General features: G+C 39.7%; 1 protein-coding gene across 3 annotated transcripts; it reads right to left on the reverse strand.

Annotated features, from left to right (window-relative positions):
* Positions 1 to 2: 2 nt before the first annotated feature.
* On the reverse strand, positions 3 to 24,115 carry LOC125743010 (leucine-rich repeat-containing protein 4B-like). Of its 3 annotated transcripts, none has more exons than XM_049015580.1 (4): positions 23,799 to 24,115; positions 22,827 to 22,986; positions 8,620 to 9,262; positions 3 to 3,309 (listed from the first exon to the last, which is right to left on the reverse strand). In XM_049015580.1, the coding sequence occupies exons 3-4, from the start codon at positions 8,863 to 8,865 to the stop codon at positions 1,270 to 1,272; spliced, it is 2,286 nt and encodes a 761-aa protein (XP_048871537.1). In that variant the 5' UTR covers positions 8,866 to 9,262; positions 22,827 to 22,986; positions 23,799 to 24,115; the 3' UTR covers positions 3 to 1,269. The 3 variants fall into 3 exon arrangements, with proteins under 3 accessions (XP_048871537.1, XP_048871536.1, XP_048871538.1); XM_049015579.1 differs by lacking the exon at positions 23,799 to 24,115 and adding an exon at positions 23,517 to 23,613; XM_049015581.1 differs by lacking the exon at positions 22,827 to 22,986.

Genomic DNA, 24,115 nt, shown 5'->3' on the forward strand with positions numbered 1-24,115 from the left:
CTACTTTAAAACTCAAGCGGTTGAAGAATTCAGAGGAGAACAACTAAGCAGCATGTTCACACTGCCAATGCAATGGCCCCAAATATAAATACTGTTGGCTGTTATGTTAGGGAACTGGGTGATGACTGACCACTGTTAACAAATGCCCTGTATTAAAGTCAACATAACTGGAATAATTTTTCTTTTTCCTATATATGATTCCTTTGAACTCCATGGTCCAGTCAACTTCCCCATCTCTCATCTGTTGTCCCAACAACAACAATAAAGAGAAATTTGTCAAGATTCTGCTTCTGTCCATCATAACCATAATAATATTAACTAAACATTGTGTATCTAACATCCTTCAGTGATTGCACTGTATTATCAAATTCTTCCTACAAATAAAATATATTATACATCTTATGTATTTTCATAAGATCCTCTGCTGTTTCGCTTATTTTTTCCATCCGTCCTTCATGAATAAAAAAAGGGAGATGTTACACTCGAAGCAAATCTTCCCTCGGAAAATATGAAAGATATCTATAGTCTCACTGCACAGTTTTTATTTGCACTGTACAATAAGATTTCTAGATTATACAATACCTGCACTGTATCGCAGTACCAAACCATGGCTCTAAATGATGCTGGCCCGCAGTTTGTATAGCCTTTAAGATGCTGGGATCCTACAACAAATGCAACCCCAAAAACTTACACTGTGTAAATCCCAGGAGAGGGCCTGCTATTATGCACTTGAGAAAAGTAACCTTCAATTGCTTTGTAAATTCTTATTTGCTCCTGCAACAGTTAAGAAAATAAATACTGTATTGGTACTACTGTTGTGTACTCTGCACATCTTAACTGTGGCAAAAACACAGTGGAGAAAACTTAATATCAATATCTATAATCTGTATGTTTGGATATCGATACAAAATTGATGAGGAAGGTTTTGCTTTGGCACAGATTTTGCTGTAGCAGTTCCCATTACATACTTCACGTCCATTGCCATTAATTAAAACAGAAACCTTTTTACATTAAGTATATCTGTGATAATTCTTGGCTTGGTATAGTTTAATGTGTACGGAACTGTCCACTTAATGTCTGCATCCTTTGTTCACTCCTCTTTATAGTTTTTTTTTCCTTGACAACTGTCTCATTCTTAGTATCATGTAATTAAATGTAATGGACAATGTTGTCTAATCATTTGTGTGTGCTTTCTGATTTCAGAATACAGCCTAGGGTTTAAAACAAACACGGCCCTTAAAATCCTTTCTCGCTTTCTGCACATGCTACTCATATTTGAGTCTCTTGTACATTTTCCTTGGAGCTATTCTTAAACAGAAGTGGTTCAATTTGCGGGTTTTGGCTCTGACCCATTAAACCCTTTAGAGATGCGTGTAAACTCAAAGGTGGAAAGGGGAGGGGCAGAGGGAGGGGGGATGACATGGTGTTGGAATTGGGGTTAATGTTGCTCCCAGATGTGGTCTGCAAATTAGAGGAGATCGGGACTTGTGTACATGAAATTGGGGTCTGAGAAGGCAAAGAAAGAGACGCCGGATTGTTATTATTGTTGAGAATTCCTCCAGGCCCAGAAACTCCGCCACCAGTCCCTGTCCCAATTCCCATTCCCATGACATTATTGTTAAAATGATGTGCCTTGTAGTAATGGTTAAGATGCTCTGCTCTCACTAAATTGGGAAGGTTGACGATTTCTGGATGGTGCAATCTTAAACTTTGCCCTCCTCCACTGCTTCCACCACCTCCATGTACAGTAGAGCCCCCAGAAATCCCACTGCCACCAACTCCGTTTCCTCCTCCGGTTGCAATTTCATCCTCAACATTGATAATCTCAATGGCCCGTGCTGGGCCGTGGTGTTTGTGAAGCTGGTGCTGCTTTCTCAGCTTGTAGAAGACGACCAACATGACTGCTGCCATGAACGTAATGGCAACAAAACAGCCGATGATGATTTTTGTGGTCTTCATCACATCATCCAGACCAGATATATTAGGGATATTAGTTATTGGCACTGTAAAAGCCTTTTCGGGTGACACGGTGGCTTGGGATGAGGACCTCGAGGGTGACGAAACAGAAGAGGTGGTGGACAGGGTTGTGGTCATACCCCAAACTTCCCCTGGCATTGTGGGACCAGGAATTCCAACAAAGGTTTCATTGATGTACTGGCGGGCGGAATGTTCCTCTTGACCGGTCTCCGTCGTTTCCACTGTGACAGTCGTGAAATAACTGTAACTGTTGCTGGCGTCTGAGGCGGACACGTTGAGCACTGCTGTTGCCGTGGTGTTGCCCGCAGAGTTGGTCACCATGCAAGTGTATTGGCCTGTATCTTGGACTGTGACGTTGGTGAAATTCAACGTGCCATCATGCAGCACTGAGATTCGAACCCTGTAAGATCCATGGGTCATGAGGGTGCCGTTGGGGGTAAGCCAGTTGACTGAGGTCATGGATGTACCGGTTCTACACTTCAACTCCGCTGCCATCCCCTCAGTGACATTCAGGTCTGTCGGGGGCTCAACAATTACAGGGGCGTAGCAGGTGAAGTGGCTTTGGTCTAGCTCCCCAATATACCTGCCCTTTAGCCCTGGTGGAGCATGACAGCGGGCACAACAGGTAGTGTTGCTGGGTACCGTCTCTTTCAGCCACCAGCTCAACCACAGAACGTCACAGTTGCACACCCAGGGGTTGTGATTAAGATGCACCCGTTCCAGTTGGTGAAGTGGGGTGAAGAGGTCATGGGGAAGAGAGTGAAGAGAGTTGTGAGAAAGATTCAACTCTTCGAGGTTTTTGAGGTCGTCGAAGGCATTCCGCTCGATGACCGACACTTGAGAGTGCATGAGCCAAAGCTTGCGCAGTGACACGAGCCCTTGGAAGGAACCCGGCCGGATGATTTCCAGCCGGTTCCCCGAAAGCTCCAGCTCCTCAAGGCGCTCCAATGGTGTGAGATTAGGTATGTCCTTAAGTCCACACATGCCCAGATTCAGGTAACGCAGGTTGATGAGTCCCTCAAAGGCAGCTTCGGAGATGTAGTCCAACTTTTTCAGTTCCCCTAAGTCCAGCCGCCTCAAGGAGGGCACGCGGTGGAACGCATACGCAGGCAGGGTCTCAATGGGATTATTCCGCAGCCACAGTTCCCTCAGCTTGCTGAGGTACTCAAATGCCTGGGAGGGGACTAGCGTGAGGCGGTTGTCAAACAGCTCAAGAGTGTTGAGGTTAGGGAGGCCATTGAAGGCCCCTACCTCAATTTGACGTATCTGGTTTTTAGAGAGCTGCAGAATCTCCAGATGCCGCAGGTGCTTGAACGTGTCAGACTTTATCACCTGTGAAAACAAACAAAAAGACAAATAGTGGATGTTATAACATACTTGTATACTGTATCCATTAACACACTACTTTATCTACTGCACACCTTTGTACACTACAATGAAATAGCACTTAAATGAGACGTTTATGTACCATATATACATCTCGCTACTGTAATTTATAATTCTACCAATGTTATAAATACCATTTAAATTTTAAGCAAGGATTTCAATAATTCTGCGACGTTTGTTAAATCATAACTACATAAGCAGACAAAATCATTTGTAAGCATATAAAGTTCTCTTAATATTCACAATAGCTTCTTGGACGACATGCAGCAGAATCTACATAGTATTATTTTGGGTTTATGTGTTGGTTCCTACAAATTGAAATTCAAAGCCTTGCTGGCAATCTATGATCAGTCAGGTACCTAGTATGTACTCCTGTTACTCACTGGAATAAGAACAGAAATTCATTATCGTAAGGGAAATCTATGTTAAGGGCATGACCTCCCTTTTATGAATCTATTAAGTTTTTATGTCTTTTATTGCATAAGTTCACATTCGGACATGCTACGAATTACCTGGATAGACTCTTTTTACTTTTGTTTCATTCTCTAGTCTGATGTGCGATCAGTTTTGACTTCAATGTGTTTTATGCTGCATTTTTTTTACCATATGGTCATTATTCAGCTTGACTGGCTTTATAACATTTATTAAATTAAAATACATTTTTTGCAAACACATGCGAGATATTGATATTAATACTAATTGGGCACTTAGATATTCAGCCAGAAAACTATTTCTTGCCTTCACCAATGATCTGTAGATTGGTTTTTAAAGTGGATAGTCAAAAAACTATCCACTATCTTTCCTTTACATTTATTGTCAATGTCAGATCAACCTTTGGCTGTGTGGTTTACACTTATAATGTTGTTTCGGTAAGAGTGTAAGCACATTTTTACTATGATGTAGGAATCCTGATGTCAATATCTTAACTCTAAAAAATAGGACAGAGATGACATAATAAGCCTTCAATAATTCTGAGCAGCATGTCATTGTTACTGCACATTTAGTGGGCATTTAGTCACAATGGTTATAAAAATCTCTGGCACAGGCATTGTCAAGATGGGGAAAGAAGAAAAAACGACCGATTTCAATATTCACTGGAAGAATATTTAAGAGGCAGCACATTAACCTCTAACAGGATGGCAATAGGGACTGTGCACTTTCATTGCCATGAATCTAGCTGGGGATGTCACAGAGGAAGAATGTGGTGCAATCTGACACATCATCTTACCCTGTGCATGCAAAGAGGGATGTGTGCAGGTGTACCGAGGCTGTTTCATAATGATGTGAAATCCATTTTTCCATATACAGCCATGGCTGTGCTCGTTTCAGCTCGGGGCTGCATGCAGCGTGTTGCAGGCGCATGATAACTGATCATTTGCATATCATTATGCAGCATTTCGCCGCTGATGAGAAATTCTCGGGTAAGGATCCTTGATCCTAAAAGTGCATGTTGTCACTGGGCTGCTTAAGAAGCAAAAACAGAAGGTTGCCCAGCCTCTCTGACTGCTTTGATCGCGGGATGTGAATCCCTTGCAGAATTGCTGGAATGTCTCTTCTGCAGAGCCGTTTCACCAGACTTTTCTCGCTCAGTAAATCACAACTGAAGCAATCTCTCCTGGAGAAATTACACAACATTCCTCTCCAAAGATTCTGACTCCTATGTTGTCACTATGGCACAGTGTATTTTTTCCATTCCATTTGATCACAATTTCTGTCTATGAGCTTTACAATACAACACAGACTGTTGTGTTTGCTGTTGACCTCGAAACTCTACCTGGGCAGTGTGCAGTATATAGCATTTTAATATAAATGGATTTAATCCGTGCTTCAATTACATCCACAGCTGTTTAGAAATCTCATAACACCGTTACCATTATTTTTTGACTATATTAGATAATGTTTAGCAAGCAACATATCATTTCACCCACGTCGTGCCACACTCCCTTCTGGCCAAATGACCCTGATTGGTCATTGATGAATGAGAACTTCACTCTGGCTGACTTGACCTAACACATCAAATAACACCCCAAAGGCATGAATAAGCAAGACTGGGGAATAACAGGCACAGGAGGGTGACATTTATGCAGAGGATACTCACAGGGCATTCTGCTAAATAAGCCAGCTAATCAGAAACCCCTTAAGGCTCTCTTACATTATTCGCAGTAGGACAATTATTTCTTCTGGATGCAATAAATCTGACCTTAAATATGCATCATTTACATTTATGTGAAGTACATATGCCTGTTCAACAATATGCGTATCAACAGCTTCTTCAATATGGAAATTGTGCTGTGGAAGATCATCGTTTATAATTTGTTATAATGCACATATAAATGAATACATGCATCATTCTCCACAAAATAAATTTAATTCATCTGTACCTACAGTAAATGGGAATCTATCGACAGTAAACAAATGGAGAGGCATTTTGGTCTTCACTTTATAGGTAAACCTAGTTTTCTAGAAGGACAGTGGACCGAATGAGCCCTTTATGAAGAGACGCGCACCCAGCCAAACCTCTGCTCCGCCACACTCCGTCTACAGAGTTTCGCTACACTTGCGGCTCATTCCTTTACCGGTGTGATATTTTAGGACCTTGTTTTTATTCATTTCTTTGCGAGGTATTGCATATCTCCACCACCCTAAACATTCATTTCTTGTCTACCCTGTTTGCGTGTATAACTTTCACCCTGATCACCTCGATCTTCTTGTTCTCGGTCTTGCATCTTTTATTCGGTAACTTTCCCTGTTTAGCTCAGAGCAGAACTACAGTCCCCTGCCTGTGTTTGACTACCGATTTTTGGTTAATGATTTGGACTGGGGATTTGGATTTTCTTCATGTTACCTACTCCACAATATACTACCTGTGTCTCACATTACCACTGCAGGACTACGACTTTGAAAAAAAAACCTGAATCCTCCCCTTATTACTCACATATTCTTCATGTTTGACAGTTGTGATATATGATAAACATTTCGAGACCATGAAACAATACAGCAAACTGGCAGTTCAGAAAATGTCCTGCAATAATAATAGGGTGTGTGTCACATTTTTAGTCAAACCTCCAAATATCTGAATAAAAATAATTATTGACATTAGCAAGACTATTGTTACTCTAAGAGTGGATATTCTCTCCAGTAAAACACCCTCTTTACAGTCATGTGTCGCTAAATATATATATATGTGTGTGTGTGTGTGTGTTATATATATATATATATATATATATATATATATATATATATATATATATATATAAAAGCAGATTATGTGCACACTTTGAAATAATAATAAAAAGTGGAGTATAGAAAATATATACACCAGTAACATGTTTATCATTATTAAGTATTACTTATGTAATACTTATTTAATATGTGCTATACTTTTACATGACTGACAGCAGTGGGTTTGTTGACACCAGCATCACCAGAAGAATTTTTCAGCTCCGTTATAATCTTACAGGACCACTGTCATATATGTGACCCATCACCATGAAATGAGTCTTGTGGGTGCAGTTCTACCAGTGCGACTTAAGACTCATTTCGTGGCGACGGGTCACATATGTGGTCCATCATTGATCGAAACGTCGTGCATGGTTTATTTAAGACCTTAGAATGGAAAGTATAAACATATATACAGCTAGAAGATATTTACCAGCAAATTTCATCCTCTCAAATTATAGCTATAAACCATAAAACCACTGGTGACAATCAGAATGTGATGTGACGCAATGCACACTTTCAATACAATCTTGTGTTTTTGTTCTGTTAGATGCTGTTTTTAGACAGATAATATGAGAACAGAACATAGAATCTTACATTTTATCTGTGGTTCATTTTATCCTCTACATTCATACAATAATCAAGTACTGTAGCTGATTTCAACATATCAACAGATACTGTTTATTACATATTATAAAACAAAAGAAGTCAACATAATAAGAGACTAAGAGTAATTTAACAGATTCAGTACTGATACTTTCCTAAACGTTTGAGTACCAGTAGCTCTGACATTCCTAATCTGTTAATAGTCACTAATGGTGACATGGTCACTTTCATTTATATACTAGGTGCTAGATGGTAATGAAACATGTCAGTGTAATAACAATAATATAAAAATCAGCTGTTTGCCAAGAATAACCTCCTCTGGTTTATATACAAATGTTTGATGCACAGGATACCAGTAGCAGTGATGGTAAAAAAAGCAAAGAAGCATTCAGTAATGAAATGGGCAAATTAAAGATATCTGCAAAGTACCTTCCTTAGCCGATAGAGCAGAAATGCAGCTGAAAAAAGTCAGTAAGTAAATAACTAAATATATTTAACTACTATTTATTTATTTATTGGCTATATTTGCTATATGCTGCTGTACTATATTTTTTGTGATGGAAAATGTCAGAAAGTACATTCCTAGTGTATGGCAGTTCAGTTTACATAGTCATATATATTTAAATGAATCTATTTATAAATATATCTGCTCCTTTTTTTCAATTACTGAAGTCTTCCTTGGTGGATTATCTCTTCCTTGACTTTGGACTTTGTCGAGTTGTGCATAGAGATTATTTATACTTACCCACTTGTAAAATGTAGTGACGTTTTTAATTATTTCTTAACGTGATCATCATTCTGAGTTGCCATAAATTAGCTTTTTTAAGCTTGATTAAAAATGTAGCCACTAATTGCCTCTTTATGATGTCAAAACATTACAGTATCCCAGTACAACATAAACACACAGTATCCAAACTATGCTACAGAGTGTTGGACTCAATGACAACCCACACACGCCTACAGACGTCCAACACATCTAAAGGTCCCATTGTCCCATTGTCATACCCAAACCTGACCATGCATTCCTATGTTTTAGATTTAGTCTCCTATTGAAATGTGTATTACTCAATATGTAATCAGCATAATATTCATTTATGGTCAGCTTTCGATTTCAGTTCACGGAACTTTTAACTGTTGAAAGATTCTTATATTTCACATGAACTCCCAACAATTAAGCAGAATGGTCATGGACAACCTATAAATGTACACCAAAGAAAAAAAATCCAAAATTCTCTCAATCCGGTGTGTAAGTAAGTATTAATTTTCATGGGCCTTAAGGAAGGAACTTTCTTGGACTGCATGAGGGCTGAGTGAGTTTTGGTTCCCAGTACTGTAACATTTAATGGGGAAGTCTGACTTTAGGTGGTCTCATCTCAACAACCAAAAATGGATTGATGCACACAGCTGCAGCAAGACAAACATGGCATTTACCTGTATTGAGTTCTCCTGTAGGTTGAGGTATCGCGTGTTGACAGATATACTTTCAGGCACCTCCTCCAAATTCCTCCTTGTACAGATCACTCGACTGGCCTGATTGGAGCAGCTGCAAGGAGCAGGACAGGCAGAGCTGGCTACAGCCAGCTCTGGTCCAGGAGGGAGGAGCTGCAAGAGCAGCTGGACTAGCACAAAAAGGAGGGGGGAGGGGCTGCAAATGTTGGTCACCGTGGCGACACGCATGGCAACTTGGTCATGACCCTCCCCTTTGCTCACTGTGATGACTGGCCAACTCCAGGCGGTAGATATTTATTTCTTTCTCTCCACACTTTATTAAGTCATAAACTGACCTCCTTCTTCTGTTCAGGAAACGTTAAAGCAGTTGGTTTTTATGTATTTCCTAATGTTTCCTTTTAAAAAGCTTCATTTTATCTTCGTTTTTTACGTCGCAAAATTTTCCGAGTTCCCTTTTTGGTTCCCAATGTCCTTAGATGTCTTCCTTCAGCAAGAAATGTTCATTGCTCCGTTAAAATTACTTGTATGTTACACATTCAAAGAATGCGTATTGATAGCTGCTGTATTTGTTGAATGTCTTCCTTCTTCGGTATTCGGGGAAAGCGTTTCTGAATACGACTTGACACTGTAAAAAGAAGAGACAGGGGCTAGTCTACACACACAAAATACAGACACTACAGCATATTTTTCTGTGACAAGCAAAATCTATTGTTATCTGCTGACTGGCAGACTGGGCACTGCAGAGCATGAACAATGATGGAGATTAACACAAAACTAAGTGAAGAATTTGGTTCCAGATTATTTATAGTGAATTAATCATTGACATGGGCATCAACCATTATAACTACATTATAGCCACTAATAAAATACTGACACGGTGACTGATGGTCACCTCATGCATTGACAATGATGCTATAAAAGGAACGGACAAGGAACAGAAACAACGCCAGGGACAGACGATGCTGGATAACACTCTTAGATTAACAAAGAAATCTGGAGAGTGCCAGATACATTAAGGGAGGCCAAGACAAAAGCCTTCAAATCTTTCACACAGGAGAGCTGCGATAACAGGTAACGGCTGCATTTGGAGGTTTGTGTTATGCTGATAAATAGCAAAGGAAGGCTGCATGTTTAATAAAAATGTCAAGGAAGGTTATGTAGAAGAGAAGGGTGAGAAACAACCAAGTAACATTCAGTAATTATTAGAAGTTAAACAGCAGGTATATTGATGCAATAGAAAGCAATATGATACAATGTTAAGGAATACAGTGTACTTATATTACTCTCCCTATTAAAATGTGCATGCTTTGCAGTAGGCAGTACAAGTTTCAAGCACAGGGATATGTCCAGATTTCATAACAAAAAATGAGGACGTACTGTAAGTCAATCTGGACATACCTCCATCATTACAAGGAAGAGGTCAAAGTTACTGAATAACAATTAGATACAACATCACACACATTTAACTAAACCCTTATAGTGGCAGCAGAATTGTTCCTTGGTGCACACCACACACGGTAAAATACGTCCACTGAAGTCCACAATTTCTGCTTAGGATATAAATTTTATAAAAGCTCTTATGGAACGTAAGTACGATTGGACGTTACTGGACAGGACATAAGTAAAATTGGACATTACTGGACAGGACGTAAGTATGATTGGACATTACTGGCCAGGAAGTAAGTACGATTGGACATTACTGGCCAGGAAGTAAGTATGATTGGACATTACTGGCCAGGAAGTAAGTACGATTGGATGTTACTTGACAGGACGTAAGTCAATGGACGACTGTACTTAGTTTTCCTGTAATGATCAGAGGTCTTAAGAATTCTTGTTCCATGAAGAAGGTTCTGACTTGATATTTAGTTTCAACCACTTCCCAGCACAACAACGATATGTTTACATGTATCTTATGCATAGTAAATATCTGGTATTAGTTTTGGTTAAGTTATTTAGTAGTGGGATTGATATGTGTTACATGACGCCTCAGAAACTGGTAGCATCTATGAAACACTTTTAAATTAGAACTAAAATATTAATTCCTGAATATATACACAAAATGCCAATTTAAGAGATTTTAGTTAATGCTCGATGACATCATGGTCAAAAATGTCTTTTGCAAAGCAGCTAAACAGCAGCACAGACAAGAGTGACAGATGCATATGGTGACCTTTACATTAGCACACGCTAAAAGCTAACAAAATCTCCAGTTGTATCAGGGGCTTATTTTGCTTTTATGTATCTCATTTTCTAATTGTTAACCTCATTTTCACATTATTTCGATTGTAAAAGGTACCCATTTTAGACCATTCTATAAGCCTGAAAATTAAACAGTTACCATGATATTATTTACATAGCTACGCATCACTGCTAATACCAGATATTGTTGGATATTGGTGGTTTTCTCTAAACTGAGATGTTTGATTTAAAAAAGGATATATTCAGCAAACAAGTGTTACCTTTATTCCAAATGGTTCAGAAATTTGAACCATGGGCTAAGAGGTTTCGCAATTTAACTCAAATTAAATGCATGTACAAATATTAACATGAACAAGACTGAATGTCACCTTAGATCAGCAACCCTAATATAAAACAGAGGCACTTTGGCCATCCCTATGGGAAAATTGCCTTTGCACCTATCCACTCTTGCTCTTGATTCAACACACTGACAGGTGAGAGCAAGTGTGGGGTCAGAGGTCAGTGCCTGGCAGTGCCCCTGAGGCAATTGGGGTGAAGGGCCTTACTTAAGAGCCCAGCAGTGGTAACACTCTGCTGAGCATGGGATTAAAAGCAGCGACCTTCCAATCACGGCCACAGAGACCCAACCTGCAGAGCCAAACACCACCCAAAGAAATGACTTGGCCAGCCCCAGCCATGAACCAGGGCCCTTCAGCACACCAGCACTGACCTCCAACCTTGTGAGTCACCCAGCTCTTTAGCTAAGGACAGCTTACGAGGAGCAGGACATCAGCTGTGTTTTAACCCCAACATCATGTTTATAAAACCAGTGGCTCCATGTGTGAAGGGAAACATGACTGCAAGGCATAGGAGTGTGGTCTAGTTTGGCTGCGATATTTAGCGGATTAACTGTAGCAAAGAAAATGTACCGTAACGCTGTACAGCATATTGAGAAGTAGCCCAGTAATGTATCAAGACACCAATGTGCCTGTCTTTGACTGCAGATGGAAACCAGTGCACTTATAGAATCCTGTACAAAAATGGAGAGAACAGCAAATTCAAACCCACAGGTCCAGATGTGGGAGGTGACAGTGCTACCCACTGAGCCACTGTGCACTAAATAATGCTTATTAAATGGATGTTGTAGTATTACATTACTTTAATGGATATTTCCCAAATCTAGGTGATGTGCTTATTGTTCCAGAACCTCAGCTTTCTGCCCAGCCTGGCACAGATGCAGAGTTTTCATTCCCCCCGTGGGTACAGCCACCTGCTTCGCGTAAAGGCGAGACGACATAAAGCGCTTCCCTTCCTGTTACATATACCTGCACTACTTCTTTTCATGCTGGCTCTTTATGTTTAATTCACAGGGAACCAACTTCAGACCGAAGTGAGAAAGAGGAGACTGAAATTATGAAGGCAATCAACTCCACCACCACATGTGTAATTAAAAAAATGCTACAGGACTCAAACATACTTAATAACCAATCAAACGGCACAACTTTAAATTGCATTAACTTAATGAACATCTGCCTAAAAAGGGGGGGGGGGAACCACAATTTGCGGCAGCTTCCAGCACATGTGCGGCAGTTTCTAAATGGGCACCTGCCTTTTCACAACGCTCACCCTGAAATGGGGCCAAAAAACATTAGTGGAGAAGCAGAAATAGCCAAACAGTTCTTAAAAAGATAAAACCCACATAATGAGATCTTGTGGTCTATATGTGGCATCCTTCCGGCCGGATCGCTGATCTTAACACAAAGAAACCCGACATGATGTATGTTGTACTTACAAGTGGTGGTTGTTATATACAGTTAAAAAATGATAGTGTTACACAGCCTCAATTTCTCTAAGTGAATACTCAGTGAGACAGCCTGTCTGTTCCATACGGCATTACATAAATAACAAATAGATTGATCTGTCTGGTGACAAATTGCCGATGAACACTGGCTAAATAAATAATGTTCTCGTATATTTCTACCACACTGTGATCTTCATAGTTCCCTCTCACTTTCCCCTATGTAAATCTTTGCTAAGACAGTTACCATGGCTACATTTACGCCAAACTCTCTGCCTCTAACTGCATCCCTCCCACACTGCCACCCTCCTCCCATCCTTCGTAGCAAAAATACAGTGCTTTTACCTGTAGTGGACCAGGACAGAATAGTGAACAAAGGTCACACATTCGTACAGACAGGCAGAGTTTGGTCAAACGTAAAAGAAAAAATAAGCTAAAGGGCTATTAGCCTTAGTTGGCATCATTGGGCTGTGTTGATGCTTTACTCCTCTCACTGGTGAAGTGACGTTTAAAACAACATGCAGACTGGACAGAGCTTCTTCTGTGGGCTTTTGGGCATCGCAACATCGGATGAGCAACAAAGGACGTACACTGCGTGGTTTGGGACCTTCCTCGCGGCTTCTCCGGGCAAAGCTTAGCATTCACAATGAGAGTGAGATAATAAGCAAAATGCTCAGCCCCGAGGGCCCCGTCTTCTTCAGAAAAATCGCTCGATGAACACACAATGGCAGAGTTTTCACACCGTGAGAACCATGACTAATAGCACTGTAATTTCATCTTGTGTTTCGTTTACAGGTAATTTACGGTAATTCGTTATCAAATGCAGCGGAATGATGGCAAAATATTCCGCTCAAACTCAACAAGGTAGACAAGCAGGTAAATCGTTTATCATGTTCAGCTGGCATTGTTCATGAATGTGTAGAGAAAACAAAATTCCCTGCCTTCGGGAGAATATTTTTGCTGACGTTCCTATTTGGTGCATGTCAAAAGCATACTATTTATCAAAAATTGCTTCTTGAAAAATAAACTTTCTTTTGTATTACACTGCGCCGTGTTTCTGTAGCATGAAGTATAGTAATAGTGGTTGTCGTTCCACATCCACCAGCCTTCAGGTTCTATACTTAAAATGCCTGGATTCTAACCAGAAATAGTCAGATTCTCAATGCAACAACACTCTAACCAGAGAATATTATACACAGATTGGTGGAAGAACAGCTGCACAAAAAATTCAACAACAAATAAAGAGGCTTTATGTTCCAGTGGTTACTGGTGCAGAAGGGTTGATTTTATTTTCAACCTCAAGCCGTAATCGAATTTCACGTTTCATTTGCTGTAGAGATTTCACTTTTAGGAGCATATAAAATGCCAGGCCAATATACATTGTTTTTAGATTTTAGTCAATCAATATAAATAAAACTTGGAATTACTATGAAAAAAAAGATTTTCCTGAATCTTTCTGATCTACACACCACCCAGTGAAACTCTCAGCACTACAGAATCAAAAGTATAATTGTTAGTTTGACCAGACCGAATATAATCAAATATTACTTTTCTATTCCTTATTGTTATTAATTAATGGCTTTGACCAGCTTGCCTGCAGCAGTAAAGCATAAAAAAGCAACAACAGTAAGACCCAAAAAAAAAACAAAAGGAATTCATGTTCTCAATCCAGGCTAATCCTATTTCTTATTTAAAATAAATAGATACAATTAAGACTGCATGCATTAAAAGGTGGGAGAATTGTCTTTTGTAGCTGTTGTTCTAATGAATTAAATATTGGGCAACAAGATACATTATTGAGAGGCTGAGTATTGCCTAAAAAATGAATAAATAATGCTGTATTGGGGTCCCACTTTGATCCTGGGGGCAATGGTAATTGTCGTTTTTTGTGATCAATCTGAGCACCTGAGCACTTAATAACCTTAATTGTGTCCGTAATTGAATTTACTCAGCCTACCCTCTCAGTACTGAGGCTTGTCAGTTAAAATGAGCGTGAGAACCATCAGATATGAGGCAGGACTAGAGGCCTTAACGAGATAACAAGGAATGACGAGCTCCCATGGCAGGGGGTTAGACGCTAATACCTGACTAGCTATTTGGAACCGGGCACTCGGTCAGGCGTTTAATATTAATTGTACAGCCTTACATTTGACCTCGTGAACCATGTTGCCATCTCAGACAAATGAGCGAATGTATACACTAGTAAGATGCAGATTGATCAGCATTCTTTGTTCCTCCGTGGAAAAGCACAGTGTGCTGCTAACGAGAGCAAGAACACTCTGTTCCCTCTCACTTCCTGATTTACCACCTATTGTTTTCGCAGAATGAATGACCACTGTAAACACAAACTGGATGACTAGCTGTAAACATAAACTGTTAGAAGCACTGTAAGGTGGGTGCACTAATAGGGCACATACCACATACAGTGTATGTATTTGTGTTAAAAGCTTAAATTATTATTACTATTTAAATACTCAAAACTATCTATATGTACATATACAGTACTATGCAAAAGTCTTAGGCAGCAAGAGGACATTATGTTGAAATTATGTTTATGCTGGTGTAATCTATGATTATATGTCTGTAGAAGCATTTTAGCCATTTCAAAAACCTAAATGAATGGTTACTAAACGCAGTAACAATTCGACATGTGTATGTATTTGTCTAACTCACCCACCTTGTTTGCATAACCAGCACGTCATGAAGTTAATTTACTAATGAAGTTCACTCATTAAGTGAGGTGGTGGTGAAATCTGGAATGGCTGGGGTGCCTCAGAGGAGAGATCTGGGAACCAAAGCTGTGTGTTTCTATCCAACAGATATCAATAAGTAGTTAAAGAAAACTGGAATTTCAAATATATTCTTACTCCAGGAATAAATAGTTTTAAATATGTTTCCCTTTGGCTTTTGCACACACACACATTTTATACAGACACACAGACACACACACGCATGTTTGTAATTATCTTTGTGGGGACTCTCCATTCATTTCCATAGGGAAAATTCTAATCGTAACATGACAATTTTAACCCCTACCCAGCCCTAACTTTAACCATATGTAACCAAACAAAATATGAGACTTTAACAACATACTTTTTTGATTGCATTCACAGATCCTTGTGGGAACCTGAAAAATGGTCCCCATAATGTCAAAAAACAGGTTTTTAAACCTAATCCACACACACGCATACAATATATATATATACACACACACACACACACACACACACAGGGATGGACATAACTGTTACGTAAGTAGGAATTCACCTTTAAAAACGATACATGAGACAATCAATTGTTTGTAAAAGCGTACTTATTTATATACATTTGTGCTGCTATGACAAGAAAATACCTTTAATTTTAACCTATATACCGCAAATGAAGTAGAATTAGCATATAAAGATTAAAATGTATTACATTTTGTTTTCGGGCGGCATGGTGGTGCAGTGGTTAGCACTGTTGTCTCACACCTCTGGGACCCGGGTTCGAGTCTCCGCCTGGGTTACATGTGTGTGGAGTTTGCATGTTCTCCCCATGTCGTCGTGGGGTTTCCTCCGGGTACTCCGATTTCCCCCCACAGTCCAAAAACATGCTGAGGCTAATTGGAGTTGCTAAATTGCCCATAGGAGTTCATGTTTGAGTGACTGGTGTGTGTGTGCCCTATGACGGCACACTCCCCAATCCTGGGTTGTTCCCTGCCTCGTGCCTGGACCCCCCGTGACCCAGTAAAATAAGCGGTTTAGAAAATGGATGGATGGATGGACATTTTGTTTTCATATTAGTGCAAATGCACATAAAATAAGTACGCATTTATACTCTTACCACAATCGATTGTTGCACGTATCGTTTTTAAAGGTGAATGCGTACTTGCGTGTCCATCCATGCATATATATCAAATGTAAATTTCAGCAGTTCTAGAATGCAGTGTGGTGGCTAAGTAGTTAGCATTGAGGCCTCAGCCCTCCATAGCTAGAGGACTGATTCTCGCTTTGGCGCCATGCTATGTTCTACATGTGCTTGTGTGGGTTGCCTCCCACAGTCCAAAGATAGGCAGTTTAGGTGAACTGGTGCGTTCGAATTGCCCGCTGCGCCCGTGCCCTCGAATGATCTGGCATCTTTGCTTGGGTACACGCTGCCCAGTGATTCCTGGCACAGGCTTCCGGCTTGACCCCTCGTTGCATAAGTGCTTCGTGGAAAATGGACAGACGGGTGGGTGACCTACACCAGAGAGCAGCACAAATCAAGATTAACATCGAGTTGCTAATCAAGTATCTAGATGTGTCATAATCAGTATTAAAGACTTATAATTTAGTGACAGCTTCCATAGAGCTAATTAAGTTCCAGAGCCCAGTCGTCTCACTTTGATCACTCGTTATCTGTTGCTTCCATGCCTGGTAATAACCCATTTTCCCCATGGGGGCAATAAGTAAATAAAGTAAAACATGATGATGTTACTCAAGTGCGGTACTTCAACAAGATATAATTTACTGGTGTTAAGCAGGGACAGCACTGGCTGCAGTAACGTCCAGAGGCTGCTGCATAGCACACATCCAGCTTCTGTCTCCTCCTGTTTCATTCTTCGGGATTTATCGCATTCTGCAGGCTCAATCGGCCACCTAATGAGCCTTAATATGGATACTGCATAACCGTGACCCTTTCCTGGAAGTCCTTTCCCTTTCTCATTAACCTGTTCTACACACCTCACAATTACTTGACATTATATGCAGCCATACAAAAAGAATTAGACTGAGACCTACTTTGTCAGTAAAGAGCATAGCAGAGAGAGATGTATTTATTGTTGATTGGTCAGAAACTTCAGCATAAGCATTATTATCAGATGATTGCTATCCGAATATATGTATATATAGCTTTTGGTTGTTTATCCATTCTCTTGTGCTGGTCAGGGTTGCAAGGTCTGGAGCCTGTCCCAGGCAGCACTGGGCACAGGGCTGGAGTACACGCTGGACAGGATGCCAGTCCATCGCCGGGCACCGACAGTCATACTCTACAGGCAATGCAGAGACACCAATTCACCTAACTGCAGGTGGAAACCTATGTGACACAGGGAGATCATTCAGAAGATGCCCAGAACTGCGCATACGAGGCCTGAACCCCAACCCTGGAGGTGTCAGGCGACAGCGCGGCCCACTGAGTCACCATGCCACCCCAACTTGATTGTTTATCTTTTGAAAAAAAAAAAAAGAACATTATGGCCAAGAAAAATCTCGTATAAATGTGGGTTAGTGGTGGTTTAATTTATTCATGAAGGTGATTATTTTTATTTTTTTGGCTGGCCACTCGGCTCCCCAACACGCCAACCTCTCCACTGCACTCTCCAAAGAATACCAAAGTACACACACAATACACCCGCTTGCACCCCACCATATATGCAAATCGTTTTTACAACTAAATACTGGCCTACCTCAACCTCCCTCTTAATAAGGTCACCTTTAATGAATACCGTGAGAGCCATTCTTCACTACAGACCTGACTCACAAGTCTATCCTCCTTCCTTGTCCTTACTCTCTTTTTAACAAGCCACACTCTTCTTCAGCTTATCAGTTCTGCACTATTCCATTTTAAGCCTGTCGAGACCAACGTGTTTTGACTGCAGCTGAAAAAGAACTGTCTTGGTGCTCAAAATTATAGAAACAGCCAAACTCCCCATTTTTACCTGAAGTACATACCTCTAGCTCTTCCAACATACATAAGCAGCCTTCAGAGTATACACTAGGGTTATAACAGTCTACCACTCAGATTTATTCTTTTCTTCGTGTGGATCTAGGATCCCTAGACTGCCCCCTCTTCTGAAAAGCTACCAAATGTCCTTGTACCAGTGTAATGTTGGATCTTCACCATGTACCACAGCAAAGGCAACGTATGAGAGAATGTGTGAACCGAACAAAACGCATCCAACACTACCAGAAATTAAGTTTTGTTTTCCAACTTGGTCGAGAGCTAAAAGCTGTCGTTTGGAAATGATTAGAGCAATCATCCACTTGATGAAATATAATTCCTGTCTTAATTTGCTTCCAAGTCTTAATGTAGGAAAGAGAACTTTTCACACTTCTCCGGCTGACACCCACACTCGCTCATTAACTAGCCAAGAGGTTGCAAAATAGCTGCCCAGAAATTTCCTTACCCTCGCAAAGTTTTTCATACCAGGATCTCACATCCTCTTCATATACCTCTCTACTCTATTTTAGGTTGTTCTGCTAGCGCAAATTGAAGCAAATCAAAGTGCATATACCCATATGTAATCTGAAGGCTGTTTGTGACTGCATTACAAAAATATATCTGGTGACATACATGACATGACAAACTAAAACTTTGTTTTCTTTTCCAGAGTCTGCACTCTGATTCTTCCTGATTCCTAACACTTTTTTCCTGAAAAGAATCTTTTTAACATACGCTTCTCCCTGTGCGTGCATGTGTGTGTCTATATACACACTTGCTAGATTTAGACTAGGAGCAATCTCTTTTTTCGCCAAATTTAGCTTTTCTGCTCTGAAGAGAGCCTGTGTTTCTTTGCAAGCCTTACCACGGTATGGCATCGTGTTGCACTCATTTTCATCTAATGTTTCAAGCAGTGGATTAAAGCTTAAACTAAAATCCAGCATCCAGATGAATAACACATGTATTCAGCTCAAGACTCAAGAGGAGAGATTATGAATACATCTTGCCCCAAAGCATAAGAGTACAACAATGACATTTCTAGATCGGCAAAGTTCCTTTAAGGTTAAAACAGCAGAAACAAAGCAGTCACATTAAATTTTGAAAAATGGCTTCCCATACACATTGTATTGGCTTCAGACAGCTTAATTTGTCTTCACACAAGCATCTCCTACAGGCATCTCAGGTGTCCGTTGATGTCAGCAGGCTGCTTACAGTAAAGAATGTCAGAAGCAGAAATCAGCTCTCCTGTGCTCGAGATGATCAGCTTAAACTCTTGGACCATTTTTGTGCCATGTAACTGTACAAGGAGGTTCCGGAGACTGTAAATTGCTGCTCTGTGCAAGAATTCTGGAATTCAAAATTATATGCTATGAATACTATGCTGATTTACCATTACCGTGAAAGAAGTAATGCTTTCTAATAACAATGCTGTATATTATTTCCATTAGATAACTTCCCTGTGATTGATTTTTCAGTTTATTTGTATGGGGAAACAAATTTTTAAATCTGTGCATCAGGCAATGACCGAATGGGGGGGGGGGGCATTTGACCCATTGATGGAAAAGAAGGAAGCATTCAATACATATCATAATCCACTTAGAATACCACAAAGCTGAAAAAATGTCACAAGATATGTCTGATACTACTTTTCTGATGCAATGACAGCACTAGTATTGTGCCAGTTAGCATCTATTTGTTTAATATATCGGCTCTGTATACACTGTAAAAATATCATGGTAGGGGACTTATAGTCAAGTTCTACATGTTAGTTGAACCTATTGATTAAAATAAGATGTCTGTAACTTACGCAAAACTTACTGTTACGCAAAATATGCCCAAAAAAATCCTGCTCAACCTCAAAGAACTTCCCATTTCATGAGAAGCATGGCAAGTATCCATATAAGGCAGATACGTATATCCAGTCTATACCCATTCTCAGTCACCAGCACATGACTCCAGACAGCTGAGATACAGAGTGACATTTCAGTTAAGGACTGAATTTTAATGTCATTTCACCAGCACTAATTCAAAGGACAAATAACTCATAAAAACAAAGAGCTATGAATCTATACTGGTAACAAGTGAATGCTGCATGTGTTGAGCTTTGGACAATGGTTGGCAATTACACACAGTAACATACATGATTGATTCTGAGAGAGCATTTGTGTTTCATTATTGTTATCATTGATGTTGATATTATTACTATTATTCTTGCTATTCTTATTATTATAATAATTCAAAGATCCTATACCAAGAATCACAGACACGCTAAAGTTAAATGCATTTAACTTGTACCTTGTGTCATCATGTCAAATGTGTATATATGCACATTTTCTTTATTTTTCACTAATTAGCTTTTTTTCATTATTATATTTGAATGATAAGTCTATTTAAATACTTCGGAGATCTGTTGACCTCAGGCCACATTCGATAAACAGAATTGTTTAGACTACATCCCATAATAACATTTCCATGTGTCTTTGGAAAGGATTTCACCTAATGTGATTTTTACGAAGCATAAAGCAGCATTTCATACTCCAAATACCTGAAAATATCTGGATACAAGAATAGGTATTTAAAAAAAATTATACGAAACTATTTCTCAAAAAACAGTCAGATCCTGTTGTGTCTGCCCTGTTTATTCTATTACAAATGATTCATTTATTGCACAAATGTTTATTAGCATCAATGCTGAACTGCCAAATAAATTTCAAAGCCGTTAATTTATTTAGATTTAAAATTCATGGATGCCTGCCCAAAATATAAGCAATAAATTATCATTACAAAGTACTTTTTAAACCACAGCAAGATAAGGATTAAATTTTCATATCAGTCATCAAAGCAGAGAGAGCTGAGAGTACTGTAACAATTTTCATTTCGGTACATCAACGTATCGCATTTATATGCTTTTTAACATTGATATATTCACACACACAGACAGATAAAACGTTAATGAAGCTCTGCTGCTTTATAGACACAATAACATAATATAGTCTTAAAACGTCTAGGCTCGTTAAAGTTTGTCAGTGATCTAAAAATACTTGTGAACCGCAAAAGTATGCAGCTGTTTTAAAAACAGCCAGTGATATTATTACGAGGTATGATCGTCTGCTATCAAGACTGGCGATCACCTGCTGGATTTCCAGCTTAACATTACAACGAGGCATCAGTCTTTTAGCCGTGATCTGCCATGCCGCGTCACCTATTCAGTGCTTACATACATCCTTCAACTTTTTCTTAACCGTCCAGATAAACAATCTCATTTTAATCAATGTTCAAATCCAGTAGTACTATCGTTATTTATGACAAAATAACCACGATGAGTATGCCATCCATAACGGGCGCAACCACAATGCCCACCCAAGAAACATGGTACATTTCCATATGCACCAAGCACGCACATGCATTTCTACTTAAAATTCTTTCATAACTTCCCATAAATTGTGTAACGTCAAGAAGAAACGACTCGAAGCCCTTGATGAAAAATGCACCATTTTGCAATGCATAGCATGCGCCGGCTCTTCAACATGCTAAATGTGTGCTAATAAACGACGGTCTGTTCGACGTAGAATAAATATATATTGGTGATTGAGGACGAAACACGAAAGAGGTTTTTTTATGACCTAACTAAAAACGACCACCTCCTTCCCCGTCAACTCTGGAAACTGAGTTCTGCGCTTTAAGGAATGGGTGCAGGCCGCGATGCTTATATCGTTTCTCCGCATTTTCGGCGATGGAGGTAGGATGCGTCGTTTCCAATTAGATCAAATACCTAAACAAGCAAAAGCGATCGTGTTGACCGCCGCACACTGGCGCAGCTTCCTTTGTGTGCCTATAAATATGCACGCTTTTAAATTCTCCCACATTCTCCCACCATAAAGTATTCAACCGGCGCAATAAAGCAGCCAAGAAGTAACCATCGCTGGTAACTTCACCACAATATGGAAGAATACGCTTCCTCCAGAAAACATGTGTTGTCGTAGCTTGGAGCATTTTGTCACATATTGAACAACGGTGAGAGCACACTATGTATAGCCGACACACACCACCAGCGCAGAAATACATTTAAGTTATGGTTGATTTGGTCGCTATAAAACCTAACTGCGAAAAAAATGGAAATGTCATGTAATAATGATCATATGCATAACTGCGTGGGTTTAAATAGGGTATATACATACATTCTAATCCCCATAATTTCTAATAAATGCATTTCTCTTTGCGTATGTGCATCTTTAGAAAAGAGATTTTTTTTCCCCATTTTTAAAGGTGACCGTGTACAGCATTGACAAATATTCATTAGATACATCAACACGTTTACACATCAAAGGATGCCGCATAAAATTTGTTATAATGATTGATGCCCGCACATGAATACATACTGCAATCTAATTAATGAGGATACACTGTAAGTAATCATGTATTGATCTCGTATGTATTTTGCTAATGAGCAAACTGCATTGTTGCCGTCAACACGCAGGCCATTGTACAAATTAAGATGTGGCTCTTATTGTCTGTCGCCATCTCCTATTTATCCTACCTCTTTCCCCCGTCTTTTCCTTCAACGAAAGCGACGTGAAGTTAATGTCTCCTCTCCCTCGCTTTCTAAGTCGCACTCTTTAGTTTTCCGTCCTCTCTCGCTCCCAGATCGATCTACTCTACGGCAATGCTTGGACCACGACGCTTTTTCTCGTCGTCCGCTGTAGGCATGATGAAAACGGACCGGTCAAATATAAGTAATCTATAGATGATAAGAACGAGGGTGATGCGAAAAAAAGACGTGCCGGTTTTTTTTCCCACCCCCTCCAAATGCAAACTAAGGTGACGGATAAAACAGCAATATATCCACAAACGATGGCAAAAGACGTGTGTAAAGAAGATGCGAACGCTGTCGGAGGAGGAAGAAATAAAAACATAAAAAGAGTCGCTTGAACATAAACTGCGGCTTCTCGCCGCCGCCGATGCTGAGCCGCTGAGCGACACTGAGACGCAGCACACCCACTAGGACTGGCAGCATGCAACAAAGTGACGATCAAATAAGAGCTAGCAATCTAAAACAAAAGCATTGCATTGCCTTATAACCACGCACCAGTATTAAAAGTACACGATACAGAATAAATCGAACATGAAAACGAAATTCACACCCATATTATAATCGGATAGCACCCGACGACGCTGCTTGGATTATGCAGTCTGTCATCAGCTGCATCTCATAAAAGTAAATGCGTACCGTAATTGTATTTTAACTGCGAAATTACTGTTATTTATATACTAAACTATCCGAAGGTAAGCTGAAGACAGCAAAAAGCCATTAGACTAAGCAGGACGACTCATCTAAAGACGTGAAAAAAATTCAGAAATAACTCATCAATATTAATCGGCGTCATCGTCTGAGATGTCGCATAAGCATAAATAATAAACAGACGTATGTCAAGACCTCGTGAACTATTGCATTTTGAAAGGTCCCCTGTATCAGCGAAAATATGAAATTCTATTGTGGGTGTTTACTCACCGTGATTGGGAGTCAGCAGCGACATGACTGGGGGTCAGCAGAGACATGGAGCGATTTGCGAAGTTGTTTTCATTATTATGAAATGATAAAGAGATTGAATAAAAAATATAGAAATGCATATCTAGTTGTCATAGTCATAGATATTATGCTAAGACAGTGTGAACTAGACTTGTATCCCTTGATGTCAAATAGTTATTTCTGTGAAAATTGCATCATGGACAAAAAGAATCACAATAGAGAGTAAAAACACAGTTCCACGTCATCTGTAGCACCTGAATAAAACTACACCGAGTATTTTCTGCACTGTTTTGATTAGT

This window comes from Brienomyrus brachyistius, chromosome 5 (assembly GCF_023856365.1).
Source record: "Brienomyrus brachyistius isolate T26 chromosome 5, BBRACH_0.4, whole genome shotgun sequence".
NCBI classification, from domain to species: domain Eukaryota; kingdom Metazoa; phylum Chordata; class Actinopteri; order Osteoglossiformes; family Mormyridae; genus Brienomyrus; species Brienomyrus brachyistius.